At 43.1% G+C, this 21,124-nt stretch overlaps 2 protein-coding genes across 7 annotated transcripts in view; one reads left to right on the top strand and one right to left on the bottom strand.

Moving 5' to 3' along the window:
• The window catches only part of astn2 (astrotactin 2), a 1,702,785-nt gene that overhangs the window by 678,007 nt on the left and 1,003,654 nt on the right, over window positions 1-21,124 (bottom strand). For all 6 annotated transcript variants that reach the window (XM_078550334.1, XM_078550333.1, XM_078550331.1 and 3 more), the window contains one exon: window positions 5,757-5,936. In XM_078550334.1, the coding sequence (XP_078406460.1) occupies window positions 5,757-5,936 (180 nt within the window). The remainder of the gene's footprint in view (window positions 1-5,756; window positions 5,937-21,124) is intronic.
• Window positions 145-4,477, top strand: trim32 (tripartite motif containing 32). The gene is made up of 2 exons (XM_078550336.1): window positions 145-237; window positions 1,919-4,477. Exon 2 carries the CDS (start codon window positions 1,935-1,937, stop codon window positions 3,870-3,872), a length of 1,938 nt encoding a protein of 645 aa, XP_078406462.1. The 5' UTR covers window positions 145-237; window positions 1,919-1,934; the 3' UTR covers window positions 3,873-4,477.

The following is a 21,124-nucleotide window of genomic DNA, read 5'->3' on the forward strand; positions in this document are numbered from 1 at the left end:
ACCATTGCGCACGCGCGGGCCCTTCCACCCGGGGGGGGGGGCTGGATTCCAAAGCCGGTGCTTTGATTGACAACACGAAGCACCCAATCAAGCGAACTTCCGCTCCCAACGCTAGTAACCAATCACCGCCCGACCAGAGGAGAGGGCGGGGCAACTGGGGCGAGAGACGTCAGAATCGGGCCTCGAAGGTGCTGGCGAGTCGAAAGCGGCCGGCGGTGGCGGCGGTTTCCCGGGCAGGTGATTGGCAGAGTGCGCGCGCGCGCACCGGTGTCGAGTCCCCCTCCCCTGTCTCTCTCTCTCCCCCCCCCCCCCCCCCCCCAAAGCAGGTGAGTGACAGAGCGCGCCCCCGGGCAGGTGAGTGATGGACAAGTGACAGGTGAGTGCCGCACTGCAGCGTCCGCACCGGTACTACCCCAACAAAGTCCACCGGAATCGCATTACCGGTGACGGACCCAAGCTCGGGGCCTAACAGTCTGCAGCAGGCCAATGCGTTCCTGCATCAAACGAGGCCTGAAGGCTACAGTCGCCTTGCTGAGTCTGCAATAATTTATCAGTCATTCCACCCCCCCCCGAAGCTTAATTGCCCGCACCCATTCTGCATTCAAGCGCCAGTATTCTGGCATTTGAGATGAGGAGGTGGGAGTTGTTTGGCACTCGGTTGTTTGCTGAGGCCTGACTCGTCCTCTTGTTTGGGATTTACTTGCAGAATCGACTGGGCATGCAGTGTCCTCAAATGTCAAACATTCCCTCTCCCCCCACTCCTCCTGTGGTCCCAATGTTCCTGGGGTCATTGCAATACAATACTGCACATGGTACCTTGTTCGAGCCACACATAGTTAAAATGACTGCTGAGTGATCTAAAAACAATATAATGGGCTGCATGCAGTACAGTATTAATTTTGGTAACAAGCCAGTGTTTTGGAGTCTGTATGGAGGAGGGAAATGACAGGAAGGAATAATTGGAATATTTTACATTTGTAAAAGTGTATTGCTAGTTGGTGAGGTACTGATTGATGTGAAGATGTTTGAGGATCTTAACAGGTATTCTTCACAAGGACTTTCTCTGAACCAATTCTGATTGATGTTTCTGGAGTTCAAGAGATTTTGGAAACCTGACTCAGAAGCGAGTAGCCGTTGTAGGGAACATTAGAAGCAATTCTGAGATGTGGGAAGGAAATGAACATAACCCCCAAAATTTGGAGAAGGACATATAGCTCTCACTATCCTCTTTCTGCTCCAACTCAGATTGTAAAATTCTTTATATAGATCCTAAAAGTCCTGTTTCAAATATCTGATGTGTAATCATGTAGCATGGGCTCAAGGAATTGTTGATTAGTTTGCATAAAATGTAATTAACATCCATGCATTTGGAAGTGGAATTTCCTGAGTAGTGCTTCCTGATATAAGCAATGCTTTTCTGGGTGGGTTGTCAATATCAAAGTTTTGAAGCCAAATTAATAGTTGCTTTATAAAAGTACTGACTACCCTTTTTCAAAGGAAGGAATATTTCTCCTGATAGTGCTGACCTGACCTGACAAATAGTGATAATGGGAGCCTCCCCAAGTTCAAAACTGCAGCTGTACATGTACATTAGCTTTACTTTTTCTCTTTATTGATCATTCTGGAAAGCCACTAAAGGTCACATTATAAATCTGGCTGTGTAGTGGTGGAAAAACTGACATTTGTACATTGTTTCTGTTGGTGGTGTTCTTTATACTTTCCTGTATTTCTCAAGTTCCTTTGAGAGCATAGATGAACCAATGTTCATTTTCTCTTCTGTATAATTATTGTGTCATATAAACTTGTGTTGAAATGATGTTCATGCTAACTGGCTGAGAAAGGTGGCGCCCTTCAGAAAGATGGAAATGATCAACGCACGAATCTTACTTACAGATCCCTTTGCTCTTTTTGATTTTAGGTGACCAGCTGTGGCTATGGCAACTAGCCTGGATGCAGACATTGTCCGTGAGGTACTGGAATGTCCCATCTGTATGGAGACCTTCAACCAAACTGTAATAAGGCCCAAACTCCTGCAGTGTGGACACACCATCTGCAAACAGTGTTTGGAAAAGCTCATAGCAGACAGTATAAATGGAGTACGTTGTCCCTTTTGCAGCAAAATAACCAGGATGAACAATCTGTCACAATTGTCAGACAATCTTACAGTTTTAAAAATCATTGACTCGGCCTCTCTGAGTGAAGCAATGTGTACGGTCATGTGCAAAGTTTGCCGGAAGAGGCTGCCTCGAAACTTCTGTGAGAACTGCTGCCTGGTCCTTTGTGAGGCCTGCAAGACTGATTGTCATCAAGTGCAAGGACACACCGTTGTTACAATTCGCGCTGCAGCTGAACAGCGGCGGAAGGAGGTTGGGATTAAGCTTGCCAAGCTACGGGAAATGATGGTGGACATGCAGCGCAAGAAGACAGCTGTGGACAGTGTAGCAAAAAACATGCAGACAAAATACAAAGCAATCCATCAAGATTACTGTCGGGCCGAGCGGAGAATCCAGGAGGAGCTGGCCAAATCCCGCAGGGTTTTCACGTTGGCAGTGTCGGAAGTTGAAAAGATGAACAATCAGATACTGGAAGAGCATGCTTACCTGATCAATATTGCAGAGGTGCAGATTGTGTCACGGTGTGATTACCTCAGCACCAAAATCAAACAGGCAGACACAGCTCTTCTTGAAGAAGCCATTGACGAGGAAGACCCTGACTTGACCAACAACTTGCCTACCCATTTAACACTTCAACAGATAGAACTGGTTAAAGGAGAGCACCTGGAGCCAACTGAGGTTGGACAGCTCGAGACCAGACCCTATACTGTTCCCATTGAAGAGACACTCATGGAGACATTTACTGCCACTGAGTTAACACAGGAGGCAGACTCATCCAAAGAAACGGCCAGCTTCCTCCTACCATCATCTCCTCCAAAAAGCAGGGTACCTGAAAGCATGGCTTCTGGGCCCCCAAACTGTCAACTGTTGAAGAAAATTGGTTCCCATGGGAACTTGCCTGGGATGTTTCATCTCCCAGTGAGCCTGTGCGTGACAGTACAAGGGGAAGTGCTAGTGGCAGATCGGGGAAATTTCCGCATCCAGCTCTTCAATCGGAAAGGTTTCATGAAGGAGATTAGAAGAAGCCCAAATAGTATTGACAATTTTGTTCTCAGTTTCCTTGGTGCTGAGCTCCCAAACCTGATACCGCTTTCTGTGGCAGTCAACAGTATTGGTTTAATTGGTGTCACTGACAACTACGACAACTCAGTTAAGATTTACACCACTACAGGGCAATGTGTTGCATGTCACAAGAACCAGCTGACAAAGCCCTGGGGCATCGCAGCAATGCCTTCTGGACAGTTTGTGGTGACAGACGTAGAAGGTGGGAAGCTGTGGTGTCTAACTGTGGACCGTAATGTCGGCGTTGTAAACTATTCCCGGCTGTGCAGTGCAGTGAGGCCCAAGTTTGTGACTTGTGATGTCAATGGCAGTGTCTATTTCACTCAAGGCCTGGGCCTGAACCTGGAGAACAGTCAGAATGAGCATCACCTGGAAGGTGGCTTCTCCATTGGCTCTGTCAGTCCAGAAGGACAGCTCAGTCGTCAGTACAGCCACTTCTTCGCTGAGAATGAAGACTTCCGCTGCATCGCAGGGATGTGCGTCGACACCACTGGGAACCTGATTGTTGCGGACAGTGGGCGCAAGGAAATCCTTCTCTTTCCCAAAGAGGGTGGATTTGTCAGTCTGATACGAGAAGGATTAGTGTGCCCAGTAGGGGTAGCTGTCTCACCCAAGGGTCAGCTTCTGGTGTTGGACTGCTGGGATCACTGCATTAAAATCTACAACTATCACTCAAGGAGGCATGTAACAAATTGATTTTTAAATGACGTGGCAGGACAAACCTGCATCGTACTCCACTTTTTTTTGCCTGGGGACAATAAGCAAGCCCTGCATCCTTCCCACCAGCACAACAATCAGCTTTATTTAGCCCCCATCCCTGTGCAAATTTCACTTTGTGGGTAAAATCAGTAATTAACGTCAAACTCCTAATTTAACTGTACTGCATGTTGCAAAGCTTAGTTAAATAGACCACTGTGGTTGGTGTTGTATCGCTGCACATGGTTGGATTATTTGGTTTGCAGTCTGGTACTTTTGTGAACAGTATTAAGGTTACCTTACTTTATAATGGGTACCGCGTTTAATAAAAGTGTTTCAGAAAATAAAACTGTTGGATTTTATGCAACCTAATAGACCTTCTTTTCTAAAATATCAACAATATACACTCTAATCTCTCCAGCCTGGAAAGCTTAGGCCCAAGTCACTTCTGGATTTTGGAATTTTCTGGATTTTGAAATAATGTTGGAATGCCTAACCACAAGTGTGTGAACTGGAAAACAATGTAGATATAAATATTTACCTGAAATGTAAAACTGTGATAAAACATTATCAAGCAGTAATAAAAATTGTTTTACTTCCCAAAATTGTGTCCCCATATTATGGAGGAATTAAATGTTAATTACCTTTACTGAGTCTATGCCTTCTCAGTCAAGTGGTGAGTCTGTGAGTTGCTTGGGGCTGCTCAAAAAATTTCCAGACAACTGGTGTCTGTGAACAATAGATTTTCAGACTGGAGAGGTTACAGAGTTCCCAACAAGTATCACGGATGCAAAAAGACTTTCTGGTCCAACATTGCTTGACTTGCCACAATCCTAACAATCTCCGTATCTTGGTGTGTTCTGAAAGCTTTTAAAGGGTGACAGTGCTAGACAATGTCCAAGTTTGAGAGGAAACCAGGCTAATCAAATAGGTTTTAGCTGACTTTACACACAGATTTTGAAAGCTTGTACTTTTTTGCATATTTGGGGGAGTGAGCTTTGCTTAAAAAGTATCTGGCACTCACCTAAAGCCCAAGCCTAGTCTTGTTTATCTACTGTAAAATATTACTGGCAAATAAATACAGGACAAAAATACCTAAGTATTCAGTTTTCGGATTGTTCAGCTGCCTTCCAAATAAATTGATGATAAATAGATTTCTAACCTGATGTGCCGTGTCACAGTGCTGCAGTCCACTGAATTTAAAAAGCAGCCACATCCAGTCTCCAGCAATGGAAGATGTCTCCTCTTGCTCATGCTTCTCTTGTTACTGAAACAAACTTCCACATTGAAATGTTTTTTATGCTAGTTATCCTCCTAGCTGTTGGCTGGTGCTGCATGTTCGTCCACATTTTTCCCATCAGGATTTACTCAACTGTTCATTCTTCTCAGGCTGATGAGTACCACATTTTAGAACGTGGGACTGAAAGAATCCCCTGGGACTGTGTTGAGTGATTGTCAACAACATCTTGCACTTATACAGTGCCTTGAATGTAATAAAATGCCCCAAGACACTTCACCGGAGTGCCAGGAGACACAATTTGACATCAAGACACAAAAAGAAATATTGAGACATGACTGAGTGCTTGATTATTTGGTAGGTTTTAAGGAGTGCCTTTAAAGGAGGAGAGGAAGGTGGCAAGGGTTCGGGAGGAAATACCAGAGCTTTGGTCCGAAATGGCTGACCCTGCTGGTGGTTGGCATAAATAATTGAGGACAACACTGCCTCAAGCTACAGCCTAGGAGGAAATCTCTTCACCCTTTAGCCCTGTGATCAAGTAAGATTTCAGCTTAAAAGTATGTGACTTCTCTGGCCCTTCTGCCCCCTCCCCACAACAAGTATTGTTCTGCTAATGGAAATAATGATAAAGTTGATTTTTATCCTACCTTTCTGATACTGAAGCCAAAGCTGTTGCTGGACCTTCTTGCTTGGAAAGTGTATTTTGCATGTGAGCTCTGAGCCATAGAGAGCCTCAGCAATATAGTGGCTGCCATATTGCTGGATGATGGAAATCAGGTCCTCTCTGCTGCTTTCTCCCTTCAGCATTTTCAGCACATTAGAGAAACCTGGGTAGCAAAAGAAAGTTCATATTTACAAGCTGAGTTCTTTCACAACCAAATTGTGATGTTAGTAAGGACTTTTCGTCAACTAGTAAAGATCAGCCTTATCCCTTGCCCCACCCTCCACTGCACCATTACAGAATTTGAAAAGAAATCAAATTTAGCAAAAACTGGAGTTTTATTCCGTTTTCTCCCTCAATTAGGTTTGCTCTTTTCCTCCACAGTAGCTACAAAAGGAAAATAGCGCAGATGCTGAAAATCTTAAATAAAAACAGAAAATGCTGGAAATCCACAGCAAGTCAGGCAGCATCTGTAGAGAGTGACAGAGTTACTTTATACAGAACTGGAAAAAGTTAGAGGTGTAACATGTTTTAAATAAGTACTGTACAGGGGCAGGAAAAGAAGGAATGAACAAAAGTGAAGTTCAGTGATAGGGTGGAAAGCAGGAGTGATTAAATAACAAAAAGGGTGCAAGGTGTAAGGGAGTAGTAAGGGGATGAGAAAGTAACAAAAGATGGCTCCAGAGTAGTTTTAAATGTCAATTGCACAATCATTACTAACAACAGCCGTCTGGAAAACGGGCGAGGTGGTTATGATCTGAAATTGTTAATCTCCAGTGTTGAGTCTGGAAGGTTGTAAAATGCCTAATCAAAAGCTGGGGTGCTGTTCCTGCAGCTTACAATGAAGTTCATTGAAACAGTGTAGGAAGCCAAAAACAGAGGGGGAGAATTAAAATGACGGATGACCAGAGACTCAGTCATGTTTACAGACAAAACGAAAGTATTCCACAAAGCGATCATCCAATCTGAGTTTGGTCTCCCCAATGCAGAGGTCATCGCGCTGTTAACCTTTCCACAGACTACCTGACCTGGGAGTATTTCCAACATTTTGGCCAAGATCTTTAGAGCAGGGGGTGGAGCCTGCTCACCGACGCGTAAAATAATGCGGGATGACGTCGGGCGGAACTGCCAATGTCACCCTGCGTCATTTCAATTTTCAGGTCGGCGGGGGCGCAGCCAAATCACCTGTGCACCTGCTGACCTGTCAACGGCTTATTCAGGCCATTTAAAAAGTAATTGAAATAATTAATGGACCTTCCCATCCAACCTTAAGGTTGGCGGGCAGGCCAGGAGCCCTGGCGGGCTTCAGAAAAAGCATGAAACCTCATCCATGGGCAGGTTGAGGTTTCATGAGGGTTTTAAAAAATTTAATAAATGTTTGATTAAAAGTGATGGGCATGTCCCAACTCATGTGACACTTAGCCTCAGGGAGATGAGTGCGCTCTTTCGCGCGCTTGCGCAAAAGAACGCACTCTTGGCTGAGGGAATCCCCCCTCACCCGCACAGGGAGCTTCCTGGCGGACGTCACGCTGGGCAGGGCTTAGTTAGCCCGCCCACGTAAAATAGCGGTGCGCCCCCAATTGGGGGCGTGCCTGCTCACACCTGCTCCTGCACTACCCCACCCACCCGACAGGGGCAAAATTCTTCCCTTTATGTTTTCATTTCAGATTTCCAGCATCCACAGTATTTGCTTTTGTTAATTTTGGAGGCGTGTTTGTTGCCCTAGACGTTGGGAAGGGAGGAGGTTACAGGGCAGGTGTTGTGTTTCCTGTATTTGTACAGGAAGGATGCTGTAGAAAGTGGGGAGCGGTGGGGTGGCATTGGAGGTGATCGAAGAGTGGACCAGGGTATCGTGGAGGGAGCAGTCTCTTAGGAATGCTGAAAGGAGAGAGGAAGGGAAGATGTGCTTGTTGATTGTAACTTGCTGGAGGTGGCAGGATTGGAGGATAACTTGTTGAACATGGAGGCTGGTGGGGTGGAAGATGAGGACAAGAGGAACCTCACTGTTCTGAGGGGGTGGGAAGACGTGTGAGCATGAATGCGGGAAATTGAATCGACATTGTCGAGAGCCCTGTCAAACACAGTAGAGCAAAATCCTCGAATGAGGGAAAAGGAAAACATTAGAAGTATTGTTATGGAAGATGGCATTGTCAGAACAGATGCAATGGGCATGCAGAAACTGATGAATGGAATGGAATACAGCCCTTATAGGAAGCTGGGTGGAAGGAAGTGTAATCAAGGTACGTAGCTGTGGGTTTATACTGAATATATAGCCTATCCTCAGAAATGGAGATACAGAAGTTAAGGAAGGGAAGGAGAGAATCAGTGATGAAGCGTGTGAAGGGTGGAAATTGGAAGCAAAGTTATGAAATTTTCTAATGTGGGGCAACAGCAGGAGACAGCACCAATACTGTCATCAATGTACCGGAAAAAGAGGTGAGGGAACGGATCCGGTAGGTTTGGACCAAAGAATGCTCTATATTCAGATAAGCTGTGGCATAGTGGTATTGTCACTGGACTAGTATTCCAGAGCCCCAGGGTAATGCTCTGGTTTCAAATCCCACCATGGCAGATGGTGAAATTTTAATTCAATAAAAATCTGGAATTAAAAGTCTAATGATGACCATGAAGCCATTACCAATTGTCGCAAAAACCCATCTGGTTCACTAATGTCCTTTAGGGAAGGAAATCTGCTGTCCTTACCTGCTCTGGCCTACATGTGATTCCAGACTCACATCAATGTGGTTGATGGTTGACTCTTAAATGCCCTCTGAACAAGGGCAGTTAGAGATGGGCAATCGATGCCAGCGATGCCAACCCCCCATGAATGAATAAAAAATATATATCTTGTGAAAAGGGTTTCCATAGCAATACAGTTTATCTGGAAGAAGTAAGCGGAGTCAAAAGAAAGTTGTTCAATGTAAGAACAAGATCAGCCAGGCAGAGGAAGGTGGTGGTGAATGGGGAGTGGTTCGGTCTCTTTTCACACAAGTGCAGGACTCTCAGGCTGTGCTGGGAGATGGAAGTGTATAAGGATTAGACATCCATAGTTTGGGCCAGGAAAACTGGAATCTGCAGAGTCAGAAGAGTCACAAATGTAGATGGGAGGAGCCTGGACAAGGATAGGAAAACGAGTCAAGATAGAAATCAGCTTCATTGTGCAGGAACAGGCTGGGAAAATGGATTTATCAGGACAGTCCTGTTTGCAGATCTTGGCAAGGAGGTAGAAGCAGACTGTGTGGGGTTTGGAGCCTGAGAGGTTGAAGGCTATTGAGGGAAAATCTCCAGAAGAGATTAGGGCAGTGACAAGTTAAGAAACGACCAGTACTCTATTACCATCCATCCGCTTTTGCTTTGAATCATCATCCCTTTTGTCATTTAATAACGTTTGCCTTCCACCCTATTATTGACCTTCCTTTTTATTCTTTCCTCCCCTCCCCAATACCACAACCCCCGCCCCCCCCCCCCCCCCCCCACCCCCCGGCATTCTCCACCATTCCCTGCCTCTGTATTTAAAGTTGTGATTAAAGATCATTGACCTGAAACATTAGCTTTGGGCTGGATTTTGCAAGCAGCAGTGAAACAATAAAGCTTGTCACTGATCTCAAAGAAAGATGCCCACAAAGGTCTGGTGATCTCTTTGGCATGAGTTTCCCTGTTCTCAATGCCGGTTTGAATTTGGCACCAAGTCAAGGGGAGCTCCAGGCATCCCACGGTAGTGGCATCATCAAGCAGGATAAGCAGCCAATCACACTGAAATACTCTCACAGACAGCAAACCATGAAATAAAACTGCTGAACCGTTTTTTAGCATAATGGAAACATTTGACAATTAACAAATACAAAATTACTCTTTCAGGGCCAGTATTCAGAAATAATTATAAACTTATTACCCTGTTAAAAACTCAAGTTACACCTCCTTCAACAAGGTGTAACTTTTTCGAGGGTTTTTACAGTGACACTAATAGCATATAAGAGCAAGTTTTTGTCAGTTCAATAATTTTTGGCAGGTTATTTGGGTGGCAACTAGGGGGAGTACTTCACAGTGCACTGTCAGTTGACTACATTAAAACAAACAAGTTGGCTTGACATAAACTAACAACAAAATTCAAGTAACCCATTTTTAGGTCTGTGTAGTCCTTAACAAGTTGCAAGTTTTTGTATCTAGTTTACCTGTAATTTAGCAATTGTATCTCAGTAAACCATGCTTCTGATAATTCAGCAAATGATGAAGATGTATAATTGAGATTCCTAACTTCTAATGAACTCTGAGACTGCGGAGAATTTATTGTGGTATTTTTGTAAAAAATCAATAAAAAGTATTTTGAATAAAATTTTTGAGGAAAAAACCCTAATAATGCAGGATTCAAAACAATAACCCTGGGATTAAGAGTCCCATTATCTACAAATTGAGCAACCCAGGCTGTGTGTGAACTCCCTGCATAAAGCCTGAGGCACACTGGGGAATAAGTAACATTTTGCTCACCTATTACTCATATATTTTGTTTATTTTCATGGACTGATTTATTATGGATTGAGACAGGTTAATTGGTGTTTTGTGTGGGGGATTTAACCATGCTTCCAAAACTTTTAGCAGGTGTGACCCCATTTTACTGCCTCAGACTTGATGTGACCCCAGAGTGAAAATTTGGGGAGAGGGTGGGGTTCAAGAATTGTTGAACTGTGGGGTAGAGGTGGGGGGGGATGACCTTGTTGTTCAGCAGGGGTGGCGCGGGGTGCGTTCCACAGTTATCTTCACTATTTAATCATTAAAGTCCAGACTAACCTTAAACATAAGCAAATCATGTGATCTTCAATTTAAACTATTTTGTGAAAATGTTATCTTACTCGCCAGACCTAATGAGACACATGAGCATGCATGTTGTGACAGTCTCTCAAATCTGGCAGCGTGGTTGATAGTGCACATCCAATCTCCAATGTGACATTCAGACTTGATCAATATTGAGATTTGATGCAGACCAGGTGCACTCCCCTTCCCTTGCAGTGAACCGGGAGCCAGAAAAAAAATTGAGCACCCTCACAGCAGATACTGAGGCTTTCTGTGCAAAACTTGTTCACTCCCCTCCCAGCAAACCGCGAGGCCCCTCAAAAAAAAATCAGGCGCACTCACAGCAAGTATTGAGGCTGCCTGTGGAAAGCTAGTTCATTCCACTTCACTCCCAGTGAACTGCAAGCAAGGGAAAAAAAATATTGGGTGCGTGTATCATGAGACCTTGGAGCCAAACCCAGGACTTTCCCTACAGAGTCTCAGCTCCACAGCCACAATTACGGCCTTGGAACTTGTGACCCCAAAATCTCATCTGTGGTTTGGGAAGCCCTGTTTCAACACCTCTGTAGGTGCAGTTGTTTATCTCTCAAAGCCCCTATGTGCCTTTTTAGAGGGAGTGGATGTGAGGCCTGAAGTGTCTACACACTTTCAAGGCCTGTTTTCCTGCTAGTTCTTGACTAAACAGTCCGAAAATCAAGAAAAATTCCATCCTGCCGCCGACTGGAAAGGAACAGTTGCACATATGCCGGAGGCTGCACTATGGTCTGAGTTTAGGGAATGACCAGTACTCCATTACTGTACGTTTTTGCCTTTCTTCATCATCCCTTTTGTCATTTAATAACTTTTGCCTTCCACCTTATTACAGACCTTCCTTTTTATTCTTTCCTCCCCTCCCACCTCCACCGTTCTCTGCCCCTGTATTTACTTAAAGCCCTGTTACATCTCTAACTTTTCCCAGTTCTGATGAAAGATCATTGACCTGAAATATTAACTTTTATTAACAATTGCATGCGCAATTGTTCCTGACACCTTTCCAGTTGGGGGCAGGAATTACAGTAATAATTTTCACCTAATTGCCATCCGTGGGGGGTGTGGTCTTAACAGAATACCCTTTGGGGAAGCATAGAATCGGCAACCTTTGGATTTCCCTGTTTAACTGTGCACGTGAAGACTCCAGAAGTTTCAGAGGATTAATGTGGGAAAACACTGACTGTTTAGCTGTCATTACTACTGCAAAATCCAGGCCAATTGTCTCTCTCTCTCCATAATGCTGCTAGACCTGCTGTGTATTTCCAGCATTTTCTGTTTTTATTTTATGAAGTGAGTAGTTGAGCTGTGCAGACTAGGGAGGCAGACCATCTCCAATACACATTTTACCCCTTTTAGCTAGGGCTATCATTGAGATATCGTAATCGGTCTCGGGGCCTCTGAGGTAAGGGAGGGAAAATGGCCAGAAGTCCCAATCATGACTAATGACCAACAATCCCTGCTGGGGATGTGCATGTGTGAAGTTTGTGTGAGGATAGGATTGTAAGAAGATTGTAGATGGCCTCACCTGTGATCACCCTACAATCAAAAAACTCCCAGCACTTACAATCGAGACCTCATATGACTGTTGGCCACAGCAAGCAGGTAGTGCCTTCAAGAGGGAGAAAGTAATGGAGAGGAGGGTATATTCAGTAGAATCTATGAATGTTGCTGCTTATGCAGGCTCTCTCATCACTAGAGAATGCAGAGTAAAGCATGAAACATCTACAGTTTTGTGCACAGCTAATAAAACCTGAGGGAGTGTGCAGTCTGAGTGATCCAAGACTGAATTAAAATCCAAAGTGTGTTTGTAGTCTTTTTCATGTGTTGCTAATCGGTACTTAAGGTGGAGGAAGGAATAATGCTAATGTATAATTACTGAAAGATGTAAAAGTTGCCAAATGTAGGCCATAAGCAAAGTAATTAAAAGAATCGATGCCATATGTAAGCATTGGAATTAAATCATTAAAAGTTTACTGTGAAATGTGTTGTTCTTTCCTATAGCACCAACCTCAGCCAAATGTAATGATTGGGGCTGGATAGGAAAGGATGATTGGAGATGAAAATTCTTGGGCCATATGTTGGATAATTTGAGTGAAACTTTTCAACAGAAACCAATAATGAAGCTGTTTGAGGATGGATCCTATCCAAAAACAATTTCGTGAAAACTAACAAAAAATAAGCATCAACAGATTTTTGCTCATTAAGGTCGCATCAAAAACCAATTAAGAAAAACTTCTGCAGTATTTAAGGATCACTTGACTCCAGATTAGAGCTGAAGTTAGTAATCTTTATGAAGGGCAAGTTTACAAATAATCACCACAGTGGTAGAGATATTGGGAAGATAAGGAATCGGTTACATAATTAAATGACAAAGATAGATCTGCTCATAAGGTCAATCAAGGAACAATGCATAATAAAACAACTTCTGGCAGCTCATCAGCAACAAATTGATGGTTACAACACTGGACAGAACCATAGGTAATAAATTATGTTAGCTTTTAACGTTGATCATAGTGTGCATTGTTAAGAGTAATGTAGTTGTTTAAAGCTGAGGAAAAGTAACCTATTCCTTTTTTTACTGTTTGATACTTAAGTGTTTCCTTTTAGAAGGTACTCTTTATAAACTCAAGTACTGATTCACTATTGGTACCCAATACCATTCTACATTGAAAGATGAAAAATAGTGATGAAATCTATGATTGCTAAATCATTGTAGTGCTCAAAGCTGAAAAATAGCCTGAATGTGTTGGACATGAGTATATTTTGTCCATTTTTAGAAATATGATTCACTGAAATGGTACTTTTGGAACACCTACCATTTTGTTGGAACCATAAATCATTTGAAAAATAGGCACTTGAACCAGTATTTGGCAAAATGTAAAAATAAGATAGATTCTTATCAACAAACCTTTCCTTCTAAACCATGTAAATAATCCTATTGCAGGGTTCTTTACCTAATGCCATAATAAATGACAAATACAAACCATGACCACAAGATATACAACATTCCTGGTGACATATTTTCCTAGCATGGTTCAGCTTTCATGCCAGTCCATAGTTTCAGCCCTACCCCATTAAAATAAATAGAGCGGCTTCAGGATGGTCAAGTCCCACTTTTTCAGCAACAATGCTGGAGAGGTTCAGCAGGAAAGAAACGGTCTCCACTGGGTTGGAAAATTTCCTAGACTTTCCTTCCTCCTAAGTTAAGCATTTCATGATCCATATCAAACCAATTTGCAGAGATATATAGTTCTTCAGGTTGGATTGGTTGGGCTTCACGGCCTTTTTCTGCTCCAAAAATGCTTATGTTCTCTTCCTCTCCCAATTTTATACATTAACCGGTTTGAAATTAAACTCAATACAACCTCATCGCACCCAGCTCTTCCAATGGAAAACTCATGTACAAATTCATTATCATTTTTCCTCTTGCAAATCAATGCTGTGGTGGTTAATAGATTGTATTCATAGGGATTTTAAATTGTAAGATAAACTTCACTAGTTTTTAAAGTTTGCTCAGCTTCAATTGATTTAAAAATGATTATGAACTATGCTTCTAAACTCAGAATAATTTGGACAGTTAATAACTCATTTTCAGACTCTCAGATCAATCTTTCTCAAGTAATTAATGCCCTGGATATGCCACATTCATGGGAGGGAAGGCAACAGAGAAAGAAGCAAGAGGCCCAGTATATGACGTATTGCGGTGGTGTTGGGGGTGGTTGTGCAAGAAGCTCTCAGCTGAATTGAAAATAAAGTAAAAGTCAAATAAGAAAAACACATGAAAGAAAGAGCACTGAGCATGAACAAGTGGGAATTGGGGAATTGGATGAGGTTGGGGGAAATTTTCTGATGATGCACTGCTAATGCATGTTTTCAGATAATTGCCTCCACTGAGAAAAGGACTGCAACTGTTTCTCAAACTGTTTTTAAAAACTTATTCATTTCATTATATTGGGCCAATATTATGCCAATAAAAGATGAGTAGATGTATTAATATTACATTTGTGTTCGATTTAGCGTCAAGGAGGTGAAAATCCTACTATGATGAAAAAGAATAATCCCCCTTTTCTTCTGCAATTGAAGATCCACTATCCAAATCACATTTTCTGAAGTTCTATGTTTCAAACCAGTGTATGTCCACGATTTTGAGTGGATTATTAATTACAGAGGAAGGAAGCATCATCCCTTTTTCCTAAGAAAATCATAATTCTCGTAGTGTAATTTTTTAAAAATTGCCTGCCCAGAGGGACCAGAACTTCCCTGAATCTGTCACCAGTCTGATGAATAAACTAGTCAGAATTATTTTTATCAATGACATATTTTAATTTGATTTTTTTCTGTAAATTATGGATAGGTACAATGACTTCCCAAAATATACTACTTGTTTTAAAAATAATTATAATTTCCTGGAAAAGTAAACATTGACATCATAATTAAAACTGGTTTGGACTACCAATGAGTTCCACAAAGTAGAGATGCAACTATTAACCCCATGTGCTCCAGTTGGCCTGTTATCATATCAATGTATATTTATTCTGCTCTCCCTGTTGTATCTTAGTCTTCCAGAATCCATGCAATTCTTTTTTTTTGCTTTTCACTTACTATTGAGAATTGTTCCAAGGTACCTTTTTGGTTTACATGCAGGATAGGATGAAGTTTCAGAGAATCATACTGTTATTCTTCTTTTCAACATAAATGCACCAATCACACACAAGGATTGGTGAAACAATAATGTGGGCTCTTTATTTGAAAATAAAACTATATATAGAGTTAACTGGGAGAATATTGCACACAAACATCTTACTGCTAGTCCCGCTGCTGCTTGACTGATTAGAGGTCATGGGGCTGCTACATCATATCTTGTTACGGTGGAAATAATTGAGAGCAGTTTAAGATACATACCCTTAAAGGTGCATGCACATCATATCACAACATCCCCCTTTTTCTAACTAAATGTTTACTCTTAAAGAATCAAACTATTTACAATGACAGCAAAGGAAAATAACATTGTGTTTTAATGCACTTTACACAGAGCAATACATTTATAATTGGTGATTTATTCATCCACTCTAGTTACAGTGATCTTTGCTGGAGGCTGCTATATTTTTTCAGAATGCTGGTTAGAGTTGACTTGTTTGTGGCATGTCTTAGACAACAGGACTGTTTACAATAGGGCTGCTTGGTGTTCCTGGTTGTACTGTTCTGATTTGGGATCTGTTTTATCACACTCTCATGCCATATGGTGTTCATGCTCTATATGATCATGGTTCTCGACATATGCTGATAATTTTTGTTGGATTCCAGGTACCATCAGTGGGGTGTTGTACTCGAACTTTTGGTCCAATGTTCATTTCATGGGCATCTTTTATCTTCCCCTGTTTTTTGAGTAATGTCTCATGTACTTTTGGGGGTAACGAGGAGTGACGACTGGGAAGGCTTGTCTGCACTTGTCTGCCAAGTTGTAATTCTCCGTTTGTTCCGCAGCATGAAGTTTACAAATTCGGAACGGATATACCTATTTGGTTCAATCAGTGTTGTGTGATGATCTGTGGTGACCTTCTCCCAGTGAAAGCACAGGTTTTCCAAAGGTGCTCCTTGTGGTCAGTGATCCTCATCATTGTCTTGATGGTGACCAAGGAAAGGTCCTTGGTAGGCAGGTAGGCCTGTGATCACTGAACCCATGGAGCTTATGTCTGAGGTGACCAGAGATTTTGTAGCAACACTTGAGTGTAATGGATCCCAGGGACAGAATCTCCGAGCCGTTGTACACATTGAGTTTGGCTGTGGTTGGTTGAATCATTATTTGCCACTCCTGTCAGTACACACATTTCAGTGTGCGAAATGGAAGAATGTCTTTTGCACCGATATCCAGTTTAGCATATAGGTTATGCTGACCTTGCAACTTTGAGCATGTAATCTGGACGGTGGCAAAGGCTTCTGTTGGCACCATTGTGTCAATACATTCTTTGATGTTCACCGTGCTGAATGTCAGGTTGCTTTTTGTGTTGATGGTCTGGTCAACCTCACCATCTGACTGTATAGCCTGGCTAGACATTTTGTGGGTCTTGTTTTGACAATGTTTGGTACATGCTCTTGGTTGGTTGAAATGCTGTACCTGTGGGGTTTTGGTCGCAGCTTCTTGTGACATCAAACCCACTTGTTTTGGCCTTTGCTTTCTGCATTAGCACTTCCAGTGTCCTCTGGTGCCACATGCCTTGCATACAACATTGAAATCTGGGCATTTTCTTGGTGCATATATGAGTCTGCACTACCCATGTTGTTTACTAGGCTTGCCTGCAAGTGGCTATCATGCCAATGGTGGACAAATTACACATAGCCTGTAGACTCTGTCTACCTGTTAGTCGGGCTTTGCACTTGTGTCCGCTTTGTAGTAGTGCATGGTCCAACCTTTGGGTTGGTCCAAGGTGTCTTTCTGGAATGCTTCCATTGGGGGAAACGCTATCCTGAGCTGATTATTCTGTTGGTTAGTTCTGATGCCGTTAAGTTGCAATCACACCCCTTGCTTCTGCATCTACATATGAATTGGTCAATGGTCTCTGTCAGTTGTTGCTCAAAAGGCATGAATCTCAGACAGTGTATTCTGAAGTTGAGCTTCACTTGTAATTGAGCTTTGAGTGTTGACCATATTTGATCTCGGAGTAAGGGGTCGTCCATTTAAGACAGAGATGAGGAGGAATTTCTTCTCTCAGAGAGTAGTGAATCTGGGGAATTCTTTACTGCAGAGGGCTGTAGAGGCTGGGCTGTTAAATATATTCAAGGCTGAGACATAGAGATTTTTAATCAGTAAGGGAATCAAGGGTTATGGGGAAAAGGCAGAAAGTGAAGTTGAGGATTATAAGATCAGCCTTGATTTCACTGAATGGTGGAGCAGACTCGATGGGCTGATTGGCCTTCTTCTGCTCCTACGTCTTTTGGTCTTATGGTCCTGCTGCTGACTGACTGACTACAAGTCATGGGATGACTACATCATATTCCATCAAGGTGGTAATGATTGAAAGCAGTTTAAGATATGTTCCCTTAAAGGTGCATGTACATCATATCACAACACACACAGCACAGAAGGAGATCAGGCAACATCTGAGGAGAGACAAACAGAATTAAAATTTCAGATTGATGACGTGTTGCCAGAGTTCTGATGAAAGATCATTGACCTCAAAACATTAACTCAGCTTTTCTCTCCACAGATGCTGAAAGACCTGCTGAGTATATCCAGAATTTTCTGTTTTTATTTTAAATTTCCAGCATCTACAATATTTTGTTATTGCAGCACAGAAGGTGGCGATTTGGCTCATTGTACCCGGTGTTGGCTTTTTGAAAGCGCTTGCAATTAATCACATTCTCCTGAGCTATTGTCATAGCCCTGAAAACTTTTCCTTTTCAAGAATGTATCCAATTCCCTTTTGAAAGTTACTATTGAAGTTGCTTCCACTGCCCTTTCAGACAGTGAATTCCAGACAGAACAGCTTGCAACTGAAAAGAAAAAATAAATATTTCCTTTGTTTCTTTCGCAAATTATCTTTAATCTATGTACTCTGGTTACAAACCCTGCTGCCACTGAAAATATGCACTCCTTATTTATTCTACCAAAACCCTTTGAAAACCCAAATCAAATCACCGTTAACCTACTGTGTTGTAAGGAGTTGTCTCTCCAGATAACTGAATCACTCACCTCGGTATCAATCTAGTAAATCTCATCTGCACCCTCTTCAAATTTATTCAACTGCAGAGTGCATTTCTGGGAAATAAGCTATTCAAGCCCCACATATAGTGATGTCAAATGGATAACAATAAATTTATTCTATAGAATATTTGATATTTTTAATTCATTCATGGGATGTGGGCTTCGCTGGCTAGGCCAGCATTTATTGCCCATCTAATAATTGCCCTTGAAAAAGTGGTGGTGAGCTGCCTACCTGAACCACTGCAGTCCATGTGGCATGGGTAAACCCACAGTGCTGTTAGGGAGGGAGTTCCAGGATTTTGATCCAGTGACAGTGAAGGAATGGTGATATATTTCAAAGTCACAATGGTGAGTGGCTTGGAGGGGAACTTCCAGGTGGTGGTGTTCCCATGTGTCTGCTGCCCTTGTCCTTCTAGATAGTAGTGGCTGTGGGTTTGGAAGTTGCTGTTTAAGGGACCTTCGTGAGTTCCTGCAGTGCATCTTGTAGATAGTACACACTGCTGCCACTATGTGTTGGTGGTGCAGGGAGAGAATATTTGTGAATGGGGTGCCAATCAAGTGGACTGCTTTCTCCTGGAGAAAGTCATTGCCTGGCACTTGTGTGGCACAAATATTACTTGCCACTTGTCAGCCCAAGCCTGGATATTGTCCAAGTCTTGCTGTATTTAGGCATGGACTGCTCCAGTATCTAAGGAGTCATGAGTGATGCTGAACATTGTGCAATCATCAGCGAACATCCCAACTTCTGACTTTATGATGGAAGGAAGGTCATTAATGAAGCAGCTGAGGTGGCTGGGCCTAGGACCCTACCCCGAGAAACTCCTGCAGTGATGTCCTGAAACTGAGATGATTGGGCTCCAACAATAACAATCATCTTCCTTCATGCTAGGTATGACTCCAACCAGCGGAGAGTTTTCCACATGATTCCCATTGACCCGAGTTTTGCTAGGGCTCCTTGATGTCGCACTCAGTCAACTGCTGCCTTGATGTCAAGTCACTCTCACCTCACCTCGGGAGTTCAGCTCTTTTGTCCATGTTTGAATCAAGGCTGTAATGATGTCAGGAGCTGAGTGGCCCTGGCGTCATTGAGCAGGTTATTGCTAAGCAAGTGCTGCTTGAAAGCACTGTTGATGACCCTTTCCATCACCTTACTCATAATCGAAATTAGACTGGTGGGGCAGTAATTGGCCGGGTTGGATTTATCCTGCTTTTTGTGTACAGGACATGCCTGAGCAATTTTCCACATTGCCGGGTAGATGCCAGTGTTGTAATTGTACTGGAACAGCTTGGCTTGGAGTGCGGCATGTTCCAGAGCACAAGTCTTCAGTCCTATTGCCAGAATATTGTCAGGGCCCACAGCCTTTGAAGTATCCAGTCTCTTCAGCCGTTTCTTGATATCACATGGAATGAATCAAATTAGCTGAAGACTAGCATCTGTGCCGGAGCAGGCAGAGATGTATCATTCACTCAGCACTTCTGGCTGAAGACTGTTGCAAATGCTTCAGCCTTACCTTTTGCACTGATGTGCAGGACTCCCCCATCATTGAGGATGGGGATATTTGTGGAGGTCCTCCTCTAGTGAATTGTCCACCACCATTCACGACTGGATGTGGCAGGATTGCAGAGCTTAGATCTGATCCATTGGTTGTGGAATCGCTTAGCTCTGTCTCTTGCTTGCTGTTTGGTATGCAAGTAGTCCTGTGTTGTAACTTCACCAGGTTGACATCTCATTTTTAGATATGTCTGGTACTGCTCCTGGCATGCCCTCCTGCACTCTTCATTGAAACAGGGTTGATTCACCTGGCTTGATGTTAATGGTAGAGTGGGGGAAATGCCAGGCTATGAAGTTTCAGATTGTGGTTGAATACATTTCTGCTGCCGCTGATTTCCCACTGTGCCCCCTGTTTCCCTAGTCTTGAGTTGTTCGATCTGTTTGAAATCTATCCCATTTAGCACGGTGATGGTGCCACACAACACGATGGAGGGTATCCTCAATATGAAGACGGGACTTTGTCTCCCCAAGGACTGTACGGTGGTCACTCCTACCAATACTGTCGTGGACAGATGCACCTGTGGCAGGCAGGTTGGTGAGGATGAGGTCAAGTATGTTTTTCTTCCTTGCTGGTTCTCTCATCATCTGCCACAGGCCCAGTCTAGCAGCTATGGCCTTTAGAATTTGACCAGCTCGGTCAGTAGTGGCGCTACCGAGCCGCTCTTGGTGATGGACATTGAAGACCCCACCCACAGTACATTCTGCGCCCTTGCTACCCTCAGTGCTTCCTCCAAGTGGCGTTCACATGGAGGAGCACTGATTCATCAGCTGAGGGGGGGTGGCATGTGGTAATCAGCAGGAGGTTTCCTTGCCCATATTTGATCTGATATCATGAGACTTCATGTGGTCAATGTTGAGGACTCTCAGGGCAGCTCCCTCCCAAATGTATACCGCTGTTCTGCCACTTCTGCTGATAGTGGTGTCTGGGACATTATCTGTAAGGTATGATTCCATGAGTATGACTACGTCAGGCTGTTGCTTGATTGGTCTGTGAGACACCTCTCCCAATTTTGGTACTAGCCCCCGGATGTAGTAAGGAGGACTTTGCAGGGTCGACAAGGCTGAGTTTGCCTTTGTCGTTTCTGCTACCTAGCTCAATGTTGGGTGGTCTGTTCCCTAAAGGGAACCAGATGGGTTTTTAATGACAATTGTCAATGGTTTCATTCCAGATTTTATTGAATTCATATTTCACCATCTATCATGGTGCAATTCGAACCCTGATCACTGGAGCATTACCCTGGGTCTCTGGATTATTAGTCCAGTGACAATACCACTACGCCAT

Source organism: Cetorhinus maximus, chromosome 10 (genome assembly GCF_964194155.1).
Source record: "Cetorhinus maximus chromosome 10, sCetMax3.hap1.1, whole genome shotgun sequence".
In the NCBI taxonomy this organism is placed as follows: domain Eukaryota; kingdom Metazoa; phylum Chordata; class Chondrichthyes; order Lamniformes; family Cetorhinidae; genus Cetorhinus; species Cetorhinus maximus.